This window comes from Lepus europaeus, chromosome 18, assembly GCF_033115175.1.
Source record: "Lepus europaeus isolate LE1 chromosome 18, mLepTim1.pri, whole genome shotgun sequence".
NCBI lineage: Eukaryota > Metazoa > Chordata > Mammalia > Lagomorpha > Leporidae > Lepus > Lepus europaeus.
In genome coordinates this window covers 13,911,083-13,929,247 of record NC_084844.1, presented here as the reverse complement: position 1 = coordinate 13,929,247, position 18,165 = coordinate 13,911,083, and the positions used below count along the sequence as shown (strand labels likewise).

General features: G+C 41.2%; 1 protein-coding gene across 13 annotated transcripts in view; it reads right to left on the bottom strand.

The window, feature by feature from the left end:
• Positions 1-18,165, bottom strand: part of BPTF (bromodomain PHD finger transcription factor) — a 137,847-nt gene that overhangs the window by 35,880 nt on the left and 83,802 nt on the right. For all 13 annotated transcript variants that reach the window (XM_062174940.1, XM_062174943.1, XM_062174950.1 and 10 more), the window contains 8 exons: positions 16,797-16,926; positions 16,258-16,396; positions 12,795-12,971; positions 9,535-11,791; positions 4,545-4,669; positions 3,622-3,750; positions 1,756-1,906; positions 1,396-1,438 (listed from right to left, as the gene is read on the bottom strand). In XM_062174940.1, coding sequence (XP_062030924.1) covers positions 1,396-1,438; positions 1,756-1,906; positions 3,622-3,750; positions 4,545-4,669; positions 9,535-11,791; positions 12,795-12,971; positions 16,258-16,396; positions 16,797-16,926 — 3,151 coding nt within the window. The remainder of the gene's footprint in view (positions 1-1,395; positions 1,439-1,755; positions 1,907-3,621; positions 3,751-4,544; positions 4,670-9,534; positions 11,792-12,794; positions 12,972-16,257; positions 16,397-16,796; positions 16,927-18,165) is intronic.

Genomic DNA, 18,165 nt, shown 5'->3' with positions numbered 1-18,165 from the left:
TAAAGTCCCGGCCTGAAGTGCTGGCATCCCATGTGGGCACCAGTTCTGCTCCCGGCTGCTACTCTGCCGATCCAGCTCTCTGCTATGGCTGATTTGAACAGATACTTGTGTTTAGAGATAAATTTCCCATGACAGATACAAATCACAGAATCTAAAAGTGCTATTTTCTTGGGGTGACTGCTGTGGCACTTGGGACACCCAGGACCCACACTGGAGTGTCACTTTGAACCTTGATTGCTCTACTTCCACTGCAGCTTCCTGCTGCTTCATCTGGGAAGAGAGCAGATGACAGCTCAAGTGCTTGAGTTTTTGCCACCAACGTGGGAGACCTGGATGGAGTTCACGGCACGTGCTATTGGCTTGGCTCAGTCCTGGCCTTTTCTGCTATTTGGAAAGTAAATGAGCACACAAATCTCTCTCGTCTGTCTCTAGTCTTTCAAGTAAATAAATGAATGAATCTTTTAAAAAAATAAATAAAAGTGCTATTCTCTCGACCTTTGATGTACCTGAAGACAAGCACCTAAGGTAAACTAAAAGAATCACAAGGAGGCCAGTGTGTGACACAGCAGATTAAGCTGTGGACTGTGACGCTGGCATCTCATATGAGCACCAGTTTGAGTCCTGGCTGCTCCACTTCCAATCCAGCTCCCTAGGAATGCAGCAAAAGATGGCCCAAGTGTTTGGGCCCCTTCTACCTATGTGGGAGACCCAGGTGAAGTCCCTGGCTCCTGGCTTCAGCCTGGTCCAGCCTTGGCTATTGTGGCCACTTGGGGAGTGAATCAGTGGGTGGAAGATCTCTTTCTCTGTAACTCTGCCTTTCAAATACATACATAAATAAATCAATCCTAAAAAAATTTTGTAAGAATTTTAAAGTGTTTATAAAATGTGAAATGATTAGTCTGAAATGAATACTGCGATTTATATGTGATTTATAAAGTTATTTGTAACTATGTTAATAAGTTATGTTAATAACTACATCTATATCCTTAAAGTTCTTGTGCTCAAGGTGGTTTCAAACTTTGATACTCTCTTCTTAGTAAATATCTGGGCTCCAAATACTCAGGCACGTACGTACATTATTTACCACATGGGAATGCTAAGAAGCTGTTAGCAGCTTGAGGACCAGTAATTACAACAAACTCAGAGTTTTAATACAATTGCTTTTTGCATAAAAGGGAGATTTTATAAATCAGAATATTGCAGGAAAAAGTTACTTATAAACTCCACTTGAATATACAATACTGTACTTCCGGTGTGTAGGAATTTGGCTAAAAATCTAATAACTGTCAGGTGGGCCTTGCTGCAACTCTCCCACCTGCTGGGGAGCCCACTGCTACTGCTTTGGGGAAGCTCCAACCGGGCCTTCAAGTCCTCCCGGGCCTTCCGTTCACTAACCTTAGCCTGCTGCTCAACTGCTTGTGCCTTTTCTTTCTCCACTCTGTAGGAAAGAAGGAGGAACTGATCAGCAATGACCCTATTAGACATTGGACGACCAATTTTACGTGAAATCTAGTTGACTTTCACCTCATACAAAAGTATGCCATGACTTCAATTTAAAAATCAAACACTTAAAAGATAATCAGAGACTACATTAAAAAATAGAAAGAAGAATTTAAGAACTATATGTGACAGTACTTACAATCAAAAAGTAGAATAAAATTAAGTAGAACATAATAAGCTTTTCAAGTATTAATTCTTTAATTCTGAAGTGATAAAATCTTGCAACACCTGATCAGGTGTTAACTATTTCCTTACCTCTCAGCAAAGGCCCTGATCTCCCATAATTCCAACTCTTCCTCTGCCACCCAGGTTTCAATAATGACAGGGCCTGTTTGCTTAGGTGTCTCTGGTCTCTTTGGCCGCAATGCACTAGACCGAAGCCCTTTCCTCTGAGGTGTAGGTGTTTCTTTAAAAAAGAAAATAAAAGTATCTTAAGCAATATAGCTTCTATAATTAGAGTACCTTTGGCATCTCCTCTCCTATCACAAGCAGCAGCAGTTGGCAAACGGTTTCTTCCTAAAGGGCCACATGGTACAAATACTCAGACTGTGCAGGCCAGAGAATCTGCTGCAGCTCCTCAACTTTGCCTTTGTATGGTGAAAAGGGCCAAAGACAACACCTATGTGAGCAAACATGGCTGTGTTCTCATCAAACTCTAGTTACAAAAGCAGGCAGTGAGCACGGCTCAGGGGCCACACTTGGCCAACCTCCGAGCCCAGGCAGGCCCTGTCCCCTCTGCTGGAACAGCACTGCGAGCCCCTCCCTCACCCACCTGACTAACAGCACTCAGCCTTCAGATCCTAACCTGGACACAACTTCCTCCCAAAGCCCAGCATATTGCACTTATGGTGGAGTTTGACATCCTTGTCATGTACAACTGACAAGATGTACCTTCCCTTGACAAAGTTACCAAGAAAAGCAAAGATTAACAAAATTGCCTAATGATAAGATTTTAAAAAATAAAAAATATGGGGGGAAGGACAAGCATTGGATCTTCTCCTCTGCTCAGGGACTGGAGAAGCAGGAGTCACAGGGCAGCAGCAGCAGCAGATTGGAACTGGCGCAGGATCTGAACATACACAGTGACACGAGCCAATGAGACGTGACCCAGGAGACGGCTGGAGTGCGCGGATGGCTGTGGATCAAGGAGACTGAAGACCTGTCAGGAACATCTCCCACCTGCCTTTTCACCGGGCAGTCTATTTCTGTGCCAGGCCGCGCTGTTTGCATTATGTTCACCCTCTATTAGGACAGATGCTGCCGTAACAGTGTTCCTTTCCAAGAGGCCATTTTTAGCCATCTATTCTCCAAGATGAGCTTTAAAGTTAGTATAACAAGTTCCAAAGTTTAAACAATTTTACATTTAAAATTTAAGTACATTGGGGAGAAATTTTATAAAATAGTATGTTTTTTAAGGACATCATTTTAAAAAATACATTTCTTACAACTTCAATCTGGACACTTTAAAGAACTCCTTTTGGCATTAGTCACTTTTCACTCTCATGAGTTTTCTAGGCGTTCAGAATTATCCATAAGATAGTGTTAGCATGCTTCTTTTCAGATATGTACCACTTACAAATCTTTCCTATCTTACTGCAAGGCATTCACACTTAATGATATTAGAATTCTATTATTATTATTATTATTTTGCTTCCTGAAAAATAGGCGCTGGGTCTCATTCTTCTACATATTTTCTCCCTACTGCCTCTTAGCTAGGTGCTCTACCAACGTTTCCACAGCACTTGTTCTGACTCCTAGAGTAGATGTACCCTGAGCATTCAAGCATTTCACAATAGCCTTACACTTAGGGCTCTGCACCAGGTGCCAGGACCAGAAGACTCTAGAGAACGCAGGGAGCTGCCCTTTGGAGCTGATGGTCTGGCATCAGTCTGCGCCCCTCATCTTCACTGCACCTGTGCTAAGGCATCAACGTGGGCATAGTGGAGTTTTGATGTCTGTTACTTAAATGTCATGTATTAAAATACAGGAGTCTGAAGTAAAAAATGTCTTTTTCAAAAGCTGAATAAATAATTAAGGAAATAATTATAATCAAATTTCAACTCACAAAGTTTATGGCTAACAGGTTAATAATGAAAGTATCCAATTCTTTGTATTTCTTACCTTTGGGTGCTTCAGGAACTCCAATGGGGCAAATGATTTTCCTGACACAATATTCAGACCGAATGCCATAAGGACCAACATCTCGCCTCTTAATTATTTCTGTTGTTGTGATTTCAGTTTCAGATGTTTCTATGGTGATTTAAGTCACATAATATTAATAACCACCTAAAATTCCCAGAGACTAAAAAATACATATGCTATCTGGTGCTTTAGCAAAGAAATGCAATTGATTAATCAATGACAACAAGATTATTGCTAGACTGCCATACTGAACTTACAGAGTGAAAATTTCTACACTGAACAAAACACTACTGTAGGGTACAGCTTTGCTCCTGGTGGCAAGTACAGGGTTCCAGATGTCTTAGTTTAAATGACTTACATTTGGGGCAGGCGTTGTGATACAGCGGGTTAATTGCCTGCAACGCCAGCATCCCACATGAGCACCAGTTCAAATCCCAGCTCCTCTACTTCTGATTCAGTTCCTTGCTATTGTACCTGGGAAAGCAGTGGAAGCGGGCCCAAGTGCTTGGGTCCCTGTCACCTATGGGGGAAACCCAGATGGATTTCCAGGCTCCTGGCTTCAGCTGTGCCCAGCCCTGGCTGTTGCAGCCATTTGGAGGGTGAATCAGAGGATGGAAGATCTCTGACTTTCAAATAAATAAAATAAATATTCAAAATTATTGATTTCATTGTGGACTTGCATTCCATGACAACAAATATCTGTTTAAACTTCAGGCTGCTTCGTGTACGAGGGAATCAATCATTTATGAAATCTGAATACTGCCTGGGAACCTCAGGATTTTACAGCACGTGCACTTCATTTTCATAAACACAAATGCTTACAAACTAAGTTTTACAAACTAAGTGAATTACAAACTAAGTGATTTTCTTTGAAGCTTAAATTAGAAAACAACTCCCCCTACCTGTCCGGGTAGTCCCTCCCCCTGGAGGAGCCTTGGCTGCCATGTCATCCCATCTCAAGCTTGCCCACAGTAACCGTAACATCAGGCTCACTCCAGCTAAGGACTTCACAGTCTGAAGTCTATACCTGAAAGAAAAATCCAAGTAAAACCAGATGTGTACACATACATACACACACACACACACATATAACACATGTTCTGCTAAACTGAACGGTGTGTTTCTTGTCCTCATTATGACTTTAGCATCTATAATACAGTTCTCTAAGACTCTAGCATTATATGCTGACAAACAAAACTTTTTTGTTCTTAGGCATAACATGCATTTAACAGCTTAAAAAAGATCTACAGTCATTTCAAATGCCATATAAATTTGTATTTGTAAAGTGAGCATATTGCATGGTAAGGGGTTAATAAGGTAACAAACTTTTGAAGTTTTATAAATCTAACCTAATTCCAAAGCACCTATTAGAAAAATTAAGGATGGCAAATACAGAAAAACGATTGTGTTACTAAACATGGTAAAGGAGTTTTGAAGTATACAATCTTGACTGATTAATTTTTTGCTGATAACAAAACCTGAAAATGTTCAAATTTTCTCAAAAAGCCCAGCAAAACCAAAGACATCTTGCAAAATTAATAAGACCTTTCCAAATGGATAGAAAATTCTGTATACAAGTGGTGGCTCTTCAAAATATGAACTACTAGATGATGAACATTGCTAATACTAGTGATACTTCCAAACATTAGTGTGGTTTTAGAATCTTACAGTGAATAATAAAACATTATTAGAAAAAGGACAATACTATATTAGTGACTAGTCAGGAGACAAAGGAATCTCTCTGCATTCTCACTTTTCCGCTAAGCATTGTGTATGAAAAGTTAACAAACATTTTTTATATTCTTTTAAAAGTAATACTACAAGCATTTTTCAAACTGCAATGAATATCATGCCCTAAACAGAACTGGCCATAAAATACTTTGCTATCAATTCTCTATCACGGTCTTCGTGTAATTACTTTGTTGACATTTTCACATTACTTCAATGAACATCGTGGTTGACTGCAGGGCACAAAAAGCCTGTAAGGTGAAAATGATTTCTCCCACTCTGAGGTCGGAGGTCAAGCTTAGACAATGCTGCATTTGAAAGGTCGTGCTTTCCACTGTATAACCACTGTGACACAGGGAAAGCTCTGGCCAAAGTTACTGCAGCTCTTAGTAACTTGCCACCTGCACGGGTGACACTGTTATTTTCTTCACGGTGCTACTTCCCTATGAATCCTTTGACTTGGCCAGAACACCTCTAAACTTTGAGAGGAGAGGTTAATGAGCGCAGGGATGCCCTGAAATGTGAGGTGGGGCCAGCGTCTGTCACTTTCAGACCACATCCATAGAAACTCTTAGGCGACTTTGGTCTCAAGGGGGAAAGCAAATGAACATTTATTTGGAAAGAAAGGTTTGTTCTCATTCCTTCTCTTCTTTCCCCCAATCACTCGCCGTGTGACAATAAAGCATTCCTGTTTCAAAATGGAACTACCACCAGGGAAGGAACACACACGTCATGGATTCTGAGCCTGCACATTCATTCATCTGCTCAGAAAATACTTCTATGAAGCCGGCGCCGTGGCTCAGTAGGCTAGTCCTCCGCCTTGCGGCGCCGGCACACCGGGTTCTAGTCCCGGTCGGGGCACCGATCCTGTCCTGGTTGCCCCTCTTCCAGGCCAGCTCTCTGCTGTGGCCCGGGAGTGCAGTGGAGGATGGCCCAAGTCCTTGGGCCCTGCACCCCATGGGAGACCAGGAGAAGCGCCTGGCTCCTGCCATCGGATCAGCGTGGTGTGCCGGCCGCAGCGCGCCTACCACGGCGGCCATTGGAGGGTGAACCAACGGCAAAAGGAAGACCTTTCTCTCTGTCTCTCTCTCACTGTCCACTCTGCCTGTCCAAAAAAAAAGAAAAAAAAAAAAAAAGATAATTGTTGAGCCGGTGCCGCGGCTCACTAGGCTAATCCTCCGCCTTGCGGCGCCGGCACACCGGGTTCTAGTCCCGGTTGGGGCACCGATCCTGTCCTGGTTGCCCCTCTTCCAGGCCAGCTCTCTGCGTGGCCAGGGAGTGCAGTGGAGGATGGCGCAAGTGCTTGGGCCCTGCACCCCATGGGAGACCAGGAGAAGCACCTGGCTCCTGCCATCGGATCAGCGCGATGCGCAGGTCGCAGCGCGCCTACCGCGGCAGCCATTGGAGGGTGAACCAACGGCAAAAGGAAGACCTTTCTCTCTGTCTCTCTCTCTCACTGTCCACTCTGCCTGTCAAAAAAAAAAAAAAAAAAAAAAAAAGAAAAAAGAAAATACTTCTATGAACTGGACTCTGTGAAAGGATCTGGGAGCACAGACTCTGTCTCTGTTCTCGAGGAGCTCCAAGGTTGGTGGGGGGAAGGGAGAGACATCTGATTTGGCTTAGGGGTGGGGATCAGACCTCTGCCGGAGTTTCAAAGGACAAGTGAGGGGTATGGAGTGGCAGAGCACAGCCAAGGGCACACATCCACTCACGAGGAAAGCGTGCAGGAGCACACACTGCCCACAGAAACCGCATCGGGCCTGCTGGGCTGGAGGGAGCGGTGTAAGGGCGCAGAAGGAGACGAGGCTGGCACGAGAGAGGAAGGCAGAAGACAGGTATGCTGCAGCAGACTGAAGGTTTAAAGAACAGCCAAGACTATGCACTTTAAAGCCTCCGAGGTTTTATCCAGCACTAGCCGGGTTGTAAAGGGAAATGCTTCTCCTAGGTGTGACCACAGCTGACAAGTGCCTCCCCCGCCCCTCCCTGCAGTAGTCAGCTCGCTCAGAACATTCACAGGAATCGCTGGCATTGTGGATGACAATCACCACTTCTGAGATAATGAAACACAGAACCAGGGCCTGGGGGCAAGGGCCTAAGGGAATGGACAACTAGAAGAGGAATGAGGCTCAACTGCATCTGTGATACAAGGTTTCACTTTTTCTATATTGCTCAGCATTAAGTTAAACAGGATCTTAGGTGCACCTCTGGCATTCTTAGCTCCTACTCGAAGCTACAGATGCATTTCATTCAAGTGTTAGTATAAAAACACATTTCACATGCACGGTTTTTATAGTGATTTATATATTTTAAATGTAGTCTAAAGTCAGGACGAAGTTATACATTTGCCCACGCTTCTGTTAAACAGAAGGGATTACGTTTCTGTCAATTTAAGCAAATTAAGACTTCAGCATACATGTGAAGGCAGTATCTGTTCACTATGAACCAGAAGGTATTTCTTTCCATTAAGCAATTAGAGATTAACCATACAGACACAAATGGTGCCACGGTACATAGTAATACATTGTAACATCAGGCTCCTGAAACCCAGCGCTGCAGAGAAGGGCCCTGACCACCACTAGGTTAGGACTAGTGACTGATCCTCCAGAATTCAGAGCAAAATCCTTCCCTGTCAGGCCAACCTTCCCTTTCAGAACAGAAACGAGCAGAAAGGCCGGCCTCCACAACGGCCAGGTCATTCAAGTTCAAGTATTGGTACACAGTAACTTTTCCAGTGGGAAAGAAGTTACCTGCAGGACAGTCAAGGACACATTTTGGGACCGCTCTCAATGAAGAAAGCAGAAAAGTGCAGAGCAATCCTACAAATCCATGAATTGTAATGCAGAGTTCCTTGATTCCCTGCAGGATTCTGCAAATCCTTCATTGCAGGCCCTGCAGAGAAATTGTACTTTTCAGCTGTCTCTATGGAATGTGTCACGGAGTGATGATACTTTATTTAAAATCAAACGATGAGACATAATAAACTCGGTCTAACAAACTGAGACTGGTCCACCGTCTTAGTCAATCAATTCCTTTACAGTAAAGCACTTATTTACTTTGTTTGGACTTTTCTGACATTAGCTGGTTGAAAAAGAAAGGCAATAAAAATGTATGATTTTTAACTTAAAGAAATTTGAAACATATTAAAAGACACATAGAAAAAAGCATAAAGAGAAATGAAATCTGCTTAGTAATAGTAACTTCAGGATCCTAGCAAAATCTGACTGCAACTAAGATCAACCCTGATGACCAAGCCTGTTGCCAGAACTCCATGTTTTCACTGTTTAGGTTCCATCCTTCTTGATTTTAACCGTGAAAAGATAGAGACAGACATGAAAAAAGGACAAAGCAAGGTCAAATGTGTGAAATGTGATATAGCAGATAAAGTACCAGAACGGCTTTTAGGAAACTAGGAACTATTTCTAATTCTGTCCCTCTGTAGCTAGAGGCAAACTTTGTACATATATAAAGGGTAAGAATTTGTAAGAACCCTTCCCAACATAAACTGTGTGATTTTACAACTGCTGACACTATGAACTTATGACTCATTCCCAGACAGAAGTGCCCAGAAAGTTTTTAAATAGGACTATTTCTGGGTTTCAGAAAAGTCCTAAGAAATCTGAGAGACTACCTTTTCTTACACAAATAACAGAAAACTCTGAAAACAAATGTTCATCATGCAAATAAATCATATTAGGAAGACTTCCAAATCATGATGAAATTTATAGACATGTTTTCATATGTTTTTATGAGCTACCTTACATAAATGGAAATAAAATGTAAAACATTCCAGAAAGTTGGTGATTATCCAATTCTATGGCTATTCTGTTCCCAAAGGAAACACATGACAGTAACTTGGAAAGCTAAATCACAAAAGCAACCATGATTGATATGTCTCTTTTGTCTTATGAAATTGAATTTCACTTTAAATGATTCCCTTAAATTTTAAGTCTTTAAATATTTTTCCCTAAGTAAGTACCTTCAGTACCTACCAGCTGGCTGGTCGAGTTTGAAGTTTTCTCTATCTTATTTCCATTACTAACTGTGGGCATTAAGTACACGCTTCCCTGACTTATCTCTATAATCTCATTTATTTAAACGAGATACTTTTATGAGAGAATTCTTTCGAACTTTCTCCCTCCCCCAAATACATTTTCGAGCACATACCTCCAAGTGATACCAAAGGTTGGTCTAGGAGAAGGGTATGGCCAAATATCCAAGGCAGGTTTTGCATTGTAATTAAAATAAGGGACTTCTCGGATTCCTCCTTTTCTGGCCAACTTTTTTAAGTCATCATTAGGCAAAACAAATATGCTCTTCTTGCTGCTCTTGGTAACAAACTTTCTATAGGATGGCAGAGCTGTACCTGAACGCGTCTTCTTGGGTCTTGAAAATTTCATCAGTTTCACTTTGTCTCTTGTGGAGTACTCTTTGCTCACAGTCATGGACGTCACCAGTGTGCCTCCTGCAGTGGTCAGGGAGTCTGTCACTGTCGTGGTGACCACAGTTTTGCTCTGCTCCTTTACAGAGATGATGTCCACGCTGCTGCCTGTGGAGGGTGTGGAAAGCTTTGTCACAGTTGTCGTTGTGGTCGTGACAGTGGACTTGGCACAATTCTCTGTGGAAGAGACCACAGTTTGCTTATCGCCTTTTGCTACCTGGATGACAGTTTTTGATTCCGTGGCCACTGTGGATGTCATCGTGGTCACTTCTGTGATGACGGTTTTTCTTTGAGAGTCTCCATTGACGTTTCCATCTTTGTTTTCATCACCAAAGTCATTACTGAGGTTAGATTCCTCTCCAGAAGTCACGGGTGATGGAGTAGCCTTCTTAACTTCGGAGGTTTCAATTTCCATATCTTCCATCTGATTTGCTGAAGTATTTTCTGAGTGAGATGGTGGAGGCGTGGCAGTGTGTGCACTGTCACATTCTCTGGTCGGCGGCAGGGTCCCCAGGCTTTCTCGGTAGTCACCTTCAGCATCGGAAGAACCTGGCGACCGTGATGTTGTTTCTGAGTTAATTTTTTCATGAAAATCTTCCATGATGACATCACCATTAATGAATGGCTTCACAGCAGATTCTTTAACAGTCAAAGACTTAATGTCATTTTCAGGGATTGTTTTATTTATATTATTAACCTTTGGTTCAACATTACCACTCACTAGTTTGCTATCAGAGAGATCTTTCAAACATTCACTTTTCAAATGCACTTTTGCTTTATCTTTTCCATTTATCTGAAGAGCGCCCGCCTTCTGTCCTTTCTTTTCAGACTCTCTGTTTTCATTATTCTTTTTGTCAGTGGTGTTTTTGAGATTTAGTTGATCAATATATTTATTAACTGGTCTCTCCTCTAACTTTTTCTGCTGACTTGTTTTTTTACCATTAGCTTCAGTGACCTTATCCTGCAGCCTGTCATCACCGTTTCCAGGGGACTTACCAGAAACAAACTGACACTGCAATGGCTCCAAGCCTTCCACACCTCGTTCTTGAGTTCTGAACTGTTCAGAGATACTTTCCTTGCTATTCTGAACAACCATGTCTTCCTCACTGCTATCCTGAACAGACATGGTATCAGAACTATTTTCCAAAGTGCTACTACATTCCGAGTCACAGCCCAGCTTTCCTTCCAAGTCCGCTGCTTTTGTGCTTCTAGGCGCTGAGGGAAGTAAACCGCTCTTGGAAGGAGAAACGGCGTCATTATCCTCCTGTATGAGAGCTTTTTTGTTCTTACAAACCAAGGTACCAACATAATTTGCACTGACTAGTTTAGCGTCATCAATGAAAAAACCACTTCCTTTTGTTTTGATCTTACTGGGTTCCTGCCCCTTACTGGCAGCTTCCGGGAGACTCTTATCTATGTCATTTTCAATAGAATTCTGTTTCTGACAGTCTGTCCCTGGGCTCTGCATGGAGACATCAGCTGACGCTTGCTCTGTTGGGTACAGTTTGTTTGTGGTATGCCCAGGATCACCAGTTTCAAGAACGGAGGAATCACTTTCTGAACATCCATGAGCCAAGTCCTCAGATTTCTCATTACTTGCACGGGGGCTTTGCTCCTGCCTAACCAAGTCACTCTGACACCCTTCTTTTGTTGTTGTTACTGGTGATTCAGAAAGACTTTTCAAAGAACTTGTAGATTTCCCCACACTTTTAATTCCACCCTCCAACTTCATTTTTTCAAGGCGCTGTTTTTCTTCCAGTGTAAATTGTTTAATTCTCCTTTCAAGAAGTCCATCTAGTTTAGATGACTTTGCTTTCTTTTTGTAACTAGTCCTTAGATGAAAACCCTCACTGACATTGACCACATCTACTGGAGAACTTTCCTGACAATTTACATGGGATTCTGTTTTCACATCATCATCTATTTCCATTGGTTCTTCCTTGAAGGATTTATTATGGTCAGAATCTAAAAGTTCTTTTACATCTGCGAAACAAAGACATTTATATAAATGCAAACTTTACTCTGAAATGAGGAACTCATGAGAACATCTTAATTTTTAAAAACACCTACTTTTATAATACTCTATTCTTAGTATCTAAAAATAATAGAATGCAACAAAATTAAAAATTACTTACTATGTGGCAGGCTACTGCATATACCAGCACCTTCACATTAGACTTTGTATAGCATTTTATAGCATGTACCTAGAGGTACATGCATTTTCTAGCTTATGCAGTATCTACAAAAACATGTTTTACAACAGACAATGTAAAGTCCTGAAAACATTAAACATCGAGTTACCATATGATCAAGTAATTCCACTACTGGGCAGAGATCCAAGCTAGGTGGAAACATATGAATACAAAGAAACCTGTACACAAATGTTCACAGCAGCATAATTCACAAGAGCCAGAAGGTGGGAAGAGCCTGCCGTCCATCAGCTGATCAGCGGGTAAACACGAAGTGGGAAATCCCTATCAAGGGGTACTATTTGGAAATAAAACAGACTGAAGTCCTGACACATCCTATACATGGATGAAGTGTGGAAAACAACAGGCCACAGGAAAGACGCTAGTCACAGAGAGCCACATATGCTGTGATTCCACTCATTTGTAATGTCCCAAATAGATAAATGGAGAGACAGAAAATGGACAGGTGGACTGGGAGCATCTGAGAGGAGCTGGGAAGTAACTAATGTGCTACGAGGCTTCCTTTCAGAGTGAGAAAGATGTTTTACAATCAAATGTGGCAATGGCTGAACAATTCTGTGAAATGCTAAAAACCACTGAACTTACACAGTTTGGGTGTACTGTCTGATCAAATTTTTTTTCAAAAAACTGTTACTAAAGAACGGCAATGCTACACTTGGCATCCTAGTTAAGGTCCAACGTAAAGAAAGACAGCGCAGGCAGTGCCTCTTCTGGGGAGGGAACCTGATCCAGGGCATTCTTACGACACCCAGGCCTCCCTCCCCAGGCTCCCTTACCTTGGTCCTTCTCGGCACTCTTGGAGACGTCCATCTCACTCTGGGCTGCTCCTTGTGCAGAGTCTGAATCTTTCACCTCACCTTTCTCAGAATCAGGTTCTGTTTTTATTTTTTTGGGACTCCGTGGACTTTTCCTTTTATCTGACTCATCCATATTTTCATCCATACTACTATTGGCTAAAAGGAACCACGTATATGGCAATTACAGGTACTTCCAATATCAGCAATCTGCTTTATTTTAAAATATCTAATTTGGTGCAAACAATCAAGTATTTCCCAGCCTGTAATATTTTATTGTTGTTCATTAAAACAGAAGAAAAGCTAAAGGTTCTACAGGACTACATACCTATAACAAAGTTGCCCCAACAGAGATATATAGCCCTATCTACAAGCTGCAAGAATCCCAATAAGTAAAATAGACAACTATTAAGCATTCGAGTTTTTCTCCCACTAAAGGTCTACCTGACATAAAAGATATTATATGTATCCTTTACTGGAGCTTAAAAATTAATGCAGAATAAAAATGCCTAGTTTTAGAGTGACATTAGACAGCAGACATAAGGTACACAGTCAGCAGCCACCCAAATCTGACACTGTTCTTCTGACACCAAGTCAAGAGTTATTCTCTGAGGGACTGGCACTGTGGCGCAGTAGGTTAAGCCTCTGCCTGTGGAGCTGGCATCCCATACGGGCGCTGGTTTATGTCCTGGCTGTTCCCCTTCCAATCCAGCTTTCTCCTTATGGCCTGGAAAAGCAGTGGAGGATGGCCCAGGTGTTTGGGCCCCTCCATCCATGTGGGAGCCCCAGAAGAAGCTCCTGGCTTCACTCTGGCCCAGCCCTGGCCATTGAGGCCATTTGGGGAGTGAACCAGTGGATGGAAGACCTTTCTCTCTGTCTCTCTCTACAACTCTGCCTCTCAAATAAATAAAATCTAAAAAAAAAAAAAAAAAAAAAAAAAAAAAAAGAAAGAAAAGAAAAAAGTTCCCTGAACTAAATTTCTGTTTTTTAGCACATCTGTGCCTTTATTACACGATCTGACTAAGGTAACTATTATTATAGAGACTGAGGGATCTGACATTATTAGCTGGTGGTTGCTGTCACCTTCCAAGCCCAGAGCCCTGGACAATGTAACTCACATCGGTGCTTTCTTCCCTTGGTCTCCCTGAAAGGCTCAAGAAAGACCAATCTGGCCCCTGAACAGACCAGGATCCAGAATCTGAGCAGCAGAAAAGCCTATCCTAAGGAAAGTCGCTATAAAATAAATCTGAAAAAGCATAAATAATCTGTATATTAATAATCTGGATTTTATTACACAGGTGAAGCCAGATTAGATACAATTAAATAAAAACCACTCTGTATAAGTCTAAGTGCTAAATGGGTAATTGGAGCAACAAAATGTCAATAAAAGAAATTGTAATGATCCTTTGGAATTTGCTATAATCTATATTTAACATGAATATAATTAGATAGTGATAGGATTGATTTATGAGCATGGCACTGAGCATCTACTGCGTCTAAGATAGTCATAGGCCCCTTTACAAACCTCCAAGTCCAGGCTACAGCAGAACCATTCACAATTTAGCAACATCAGTTAGGAAGGCAAGGGCAAGTGCCCTCATCATGTCCTAAACAAGTCTAAACATGTCAAAGAAAGAACATATCATGGGGCCAGCTCTGTGGCATAGCAGGTTAAAGCCCTGGCCTGTAGTGCCAGCATCCTATATGGGCACCGATTTGAGTTCCTGCTGTTCCACTTTGGATCCAGCTCTGCTACGGCCTGGGAAAGCAGTGGAAGATGGCCCAAGTCCTTGGGTCCTTGGGCCCTTGCGCCATGTGAGAAATCTGATAGAATTCCTGGTTCCTGGCTTCGGATTGGCGCAGCTCCAGCCGTTGTGGCCAACTAGGGAGTGAACCAGCGGATACAAGACCTCTCTCTCTGCCTCTCCTTCTTTCTCTGTAACTCTGACTTTCAAATTAATAAATAAATCTTAAAAAAAAAAAACATAAAATGAATTCTTTACAAAAAAATAAAAAGATCACATCACAGTATAAATTGGCAGTTTATATTGCACAGCTAAGAGAACTGCTACTAAACCATTTAGATGACCAAGGAGAGATACCCGGTAGAGAGCAAAAAGGGTGACAGAAGCCAGGATATATGGGTTTTGGCCAGGGTTCTTTCATTCCTCACATGGGTGAACTTTTTAGTGTGTCCCACAGCATCTCCAAGAAATAATTTGCTCATTTAACAGGACTGTGAAAATGGATAGTCTCTCTCTCTCTCTCTCTCTCTCTTTTTTTGACAGGCAGAGTTAGACAGTGAGAGAGAGAGAGAGACAAAGGTCTTCCTTCTGTTGGTTCACCCCTCAAATGGCTGCTACAGCTGGCGCGCTGTGCCGATCCGAATCCAGGAGCCAGGTGCTTCTCCTGGTCTCCCATGCAGGTGCCGGGCCCAAGCACTTGGACCATCCTCCACTGCACTCCCAGGCCACAGCAGAGAGCTGGACTGGAAGAGGGGCAACCGGGACAGAATCCGGTGCCTCAACTGGGACTACAACCCGGGGTACCGGCGCCACAGGCGGAGGATTAGCCTAGTGAGCCACAGCGCCGGCCCAATGGATAGTCTCTTAAGAAGGCACTTCACCACCAGAGTTCTGTGATTCTAAATACTGAAGTTTGTTAGCCAACAGATTAACAGCTCATTTATGTTGACAGTCTTATGGATGCCCAGTATCAATTCCTTTCTGGTTTTGTTATGTACAATAATGCTGAGGTATCAACAACATGTGACTTTTTAAGAAGTCAACTAATATTAACTTAAAATTCTGAAAACTAACACTACAATCAAACAGCTGAGATCTTTTTAACAAGTTCTATATTTTTTAAACTGAAATTCTAGATTCTCAAATCTTAAGTAACAAAATTTTTAAAAAAAGTTTTAGTTTGATATGTTTGGAAGTCAGAGAGAAAAAGACAGAGCTCTCCAATATACTAGCTCATTTCCTATATGCTCACAATAGCCAGAGCTGAGGGCTAGGCCAAAACCATGAGCCTGGAACTCAATCCATGTGTTTTAAGTGGTAGCAGGGACTCAAGTTCTGCAGCCATCACCTGCTGCCTCCCACGGCATTACAGAAAGCTGGAAAGGGAAGGAGTCCGGACTTAAACCCAAGCACTTTGATTTAGGATGTGGACAACTTAACCATTGAGCCAAAACAACTGCCCCAATATAATTTTTTTAATATTTGGAGTTTATAATTAAACTATGTTAGTAATTTTGCATATACTATTAAACATTTCCAAAGTATGCTTTTCCCCATATATGGTCAATATACTATAATTTATTAAAAAATACAAATCATAAATGGTTATGCAGAAAGTAATTATTACTAATTAAAATATTAAAATGTTTTAAGACTTTTATAATAAATAGTAAGTTTACTAAAATAATTCAGGTACTTACTTCCTTCTACTGACTTTCTGTAATTCACATTGGTATTGCCTGGCAGTTTAGGAACAAACCTATAAACATGAGTTTTACTAATCCAGCTCCAACCGCCATATCCTGTTACTCTGTATTCTTCTCCTTTTTGTTTCCAAACCTGGCATAAATGAAAACATTTTGATTAAATCAGAGGAATGATAATGCTTGTGAGGTAGGTGTGGTTTTAAACATTTTTACTAACAAGACTGAGTCAGGCAAACTAAAAGTACTAATTTAGTTTTTGCTAAGAATCAAAGATTTACAAAAGAACTTAGTACTTTTTTCTAATAAATAAATTTTAACATAATTTTACAGTTTTATTACAATTTCAACAAATGGTCGCATAACTCTCCTATAGTCCATAAAGATAAACTTATCCCCATAAAGTTGCCAGAAGATGTATTTTGTCTCAACTTGCTTAATTAGAATATTGTGCCAAAAGTAAAACAAAATATTAAGCTTTCAAAGTTACGGAAGAAATGGTTAACACTATTTTAAAAGGTTAGAGTAAAAATTACCTGATGTTTAACTGGAAATGTGTATTTTACCCATGTGGCTTGCTGCATTGTTTCTTCCTCTTCTTGTTTTTTCTCCTTTTTTTTGACTTTCTCCTTTTCTTCTCTTTCAATTGATGTCATCCTGTGCAATCTAAGTACACATGAATAGAGACAAAGAAAATTACACTTAACTTTGAAAAATAAACAAGAAAGGTAAAAAGGCAGCATTTTAAAATTAGGTGAGAGTCTGAAGGCTGGTTGGTTATAATCTCATAACCCGGACAAAAGAAAATAAAAAACAAAGGGGGCAAAAACATATCTGCTCCCCCCCTCCCCCCACAAAGAAGTACTTATGATTTATTCCTGAACTAAAATTTATGGACTGCTGTATTACATAGCCCATTATGTATTTACACAAAAGGTACTGACAGTACACACTACAGTTTTTCATCAATGAATAACTGTACTAGAAGGCCCTTGCAAATCGCTCATGTGGTTTAATCAAAATGTTTTCGTTTATGCCAGGTTTGGAAACAAAAAGGAGAAGAATACAGAGTAACAGATATGGCGGTTGGAGCTGGATTAGTAAAACTCATGTTTATAGGTTTGTTCCTAAACTGCCAGGAAATTCCAATGTGAATTACAGAAAGTCAGTAGAAGGAAGTAACTGAATAATTTTAGTAGTTAAGTATTTATTATAAAATCTTAAAATATTTCAATTTTAAAGAATTTAAAAACATATCACTGCATGAACATATTACAAAAACTAGTTCTGTATTAAAAAGACATAGAATTCTCCCTCCCCAAAAAACACTCACTAATTGCATAACTTTTATCAATCCATATTTCAAGTTTATTTATTTACTTGAAAGGCAAAGCAAGGGACACAGAGAGACATCTTCTACCTGCCGATTCACTCCTCAAACAGCTGCAACAGCCAGGACTTGGCCAGCAGAAATGAGATGTCAGGAAATCAATCTATCAACCAGTATTTCTGATTCTCACTAGCACTGGGGAATTCAGGCCTGCATGGAGTACACTAACAGAACCCAAGCTTCCAATATCCACACAGAATTGGGACCAGAGGCTGCCGCACTGGAGTGAGAAGGCTGAGAAGGGAAGGTCCACGCTGATCTCCATCATCACTTGTTTCTCAGGCAGGAAAACAGGTATCCCGACATCCACCACTAACAGGAAGGCCTACGCTGAGGCTCCACGTTTATGTGATGAGTTTCATGAATAAGAATATCTGTCATAAACAGACATGCACCAACACCTACACAGCAGCTTCTATCTCTAAGCTTTCTAGTGACAGAACCGCTTTTATCAAACCCTAAGCAGATGTAGCCAACTTCTCACACACAACTATGCAGAAAGAACAGACTGTCAA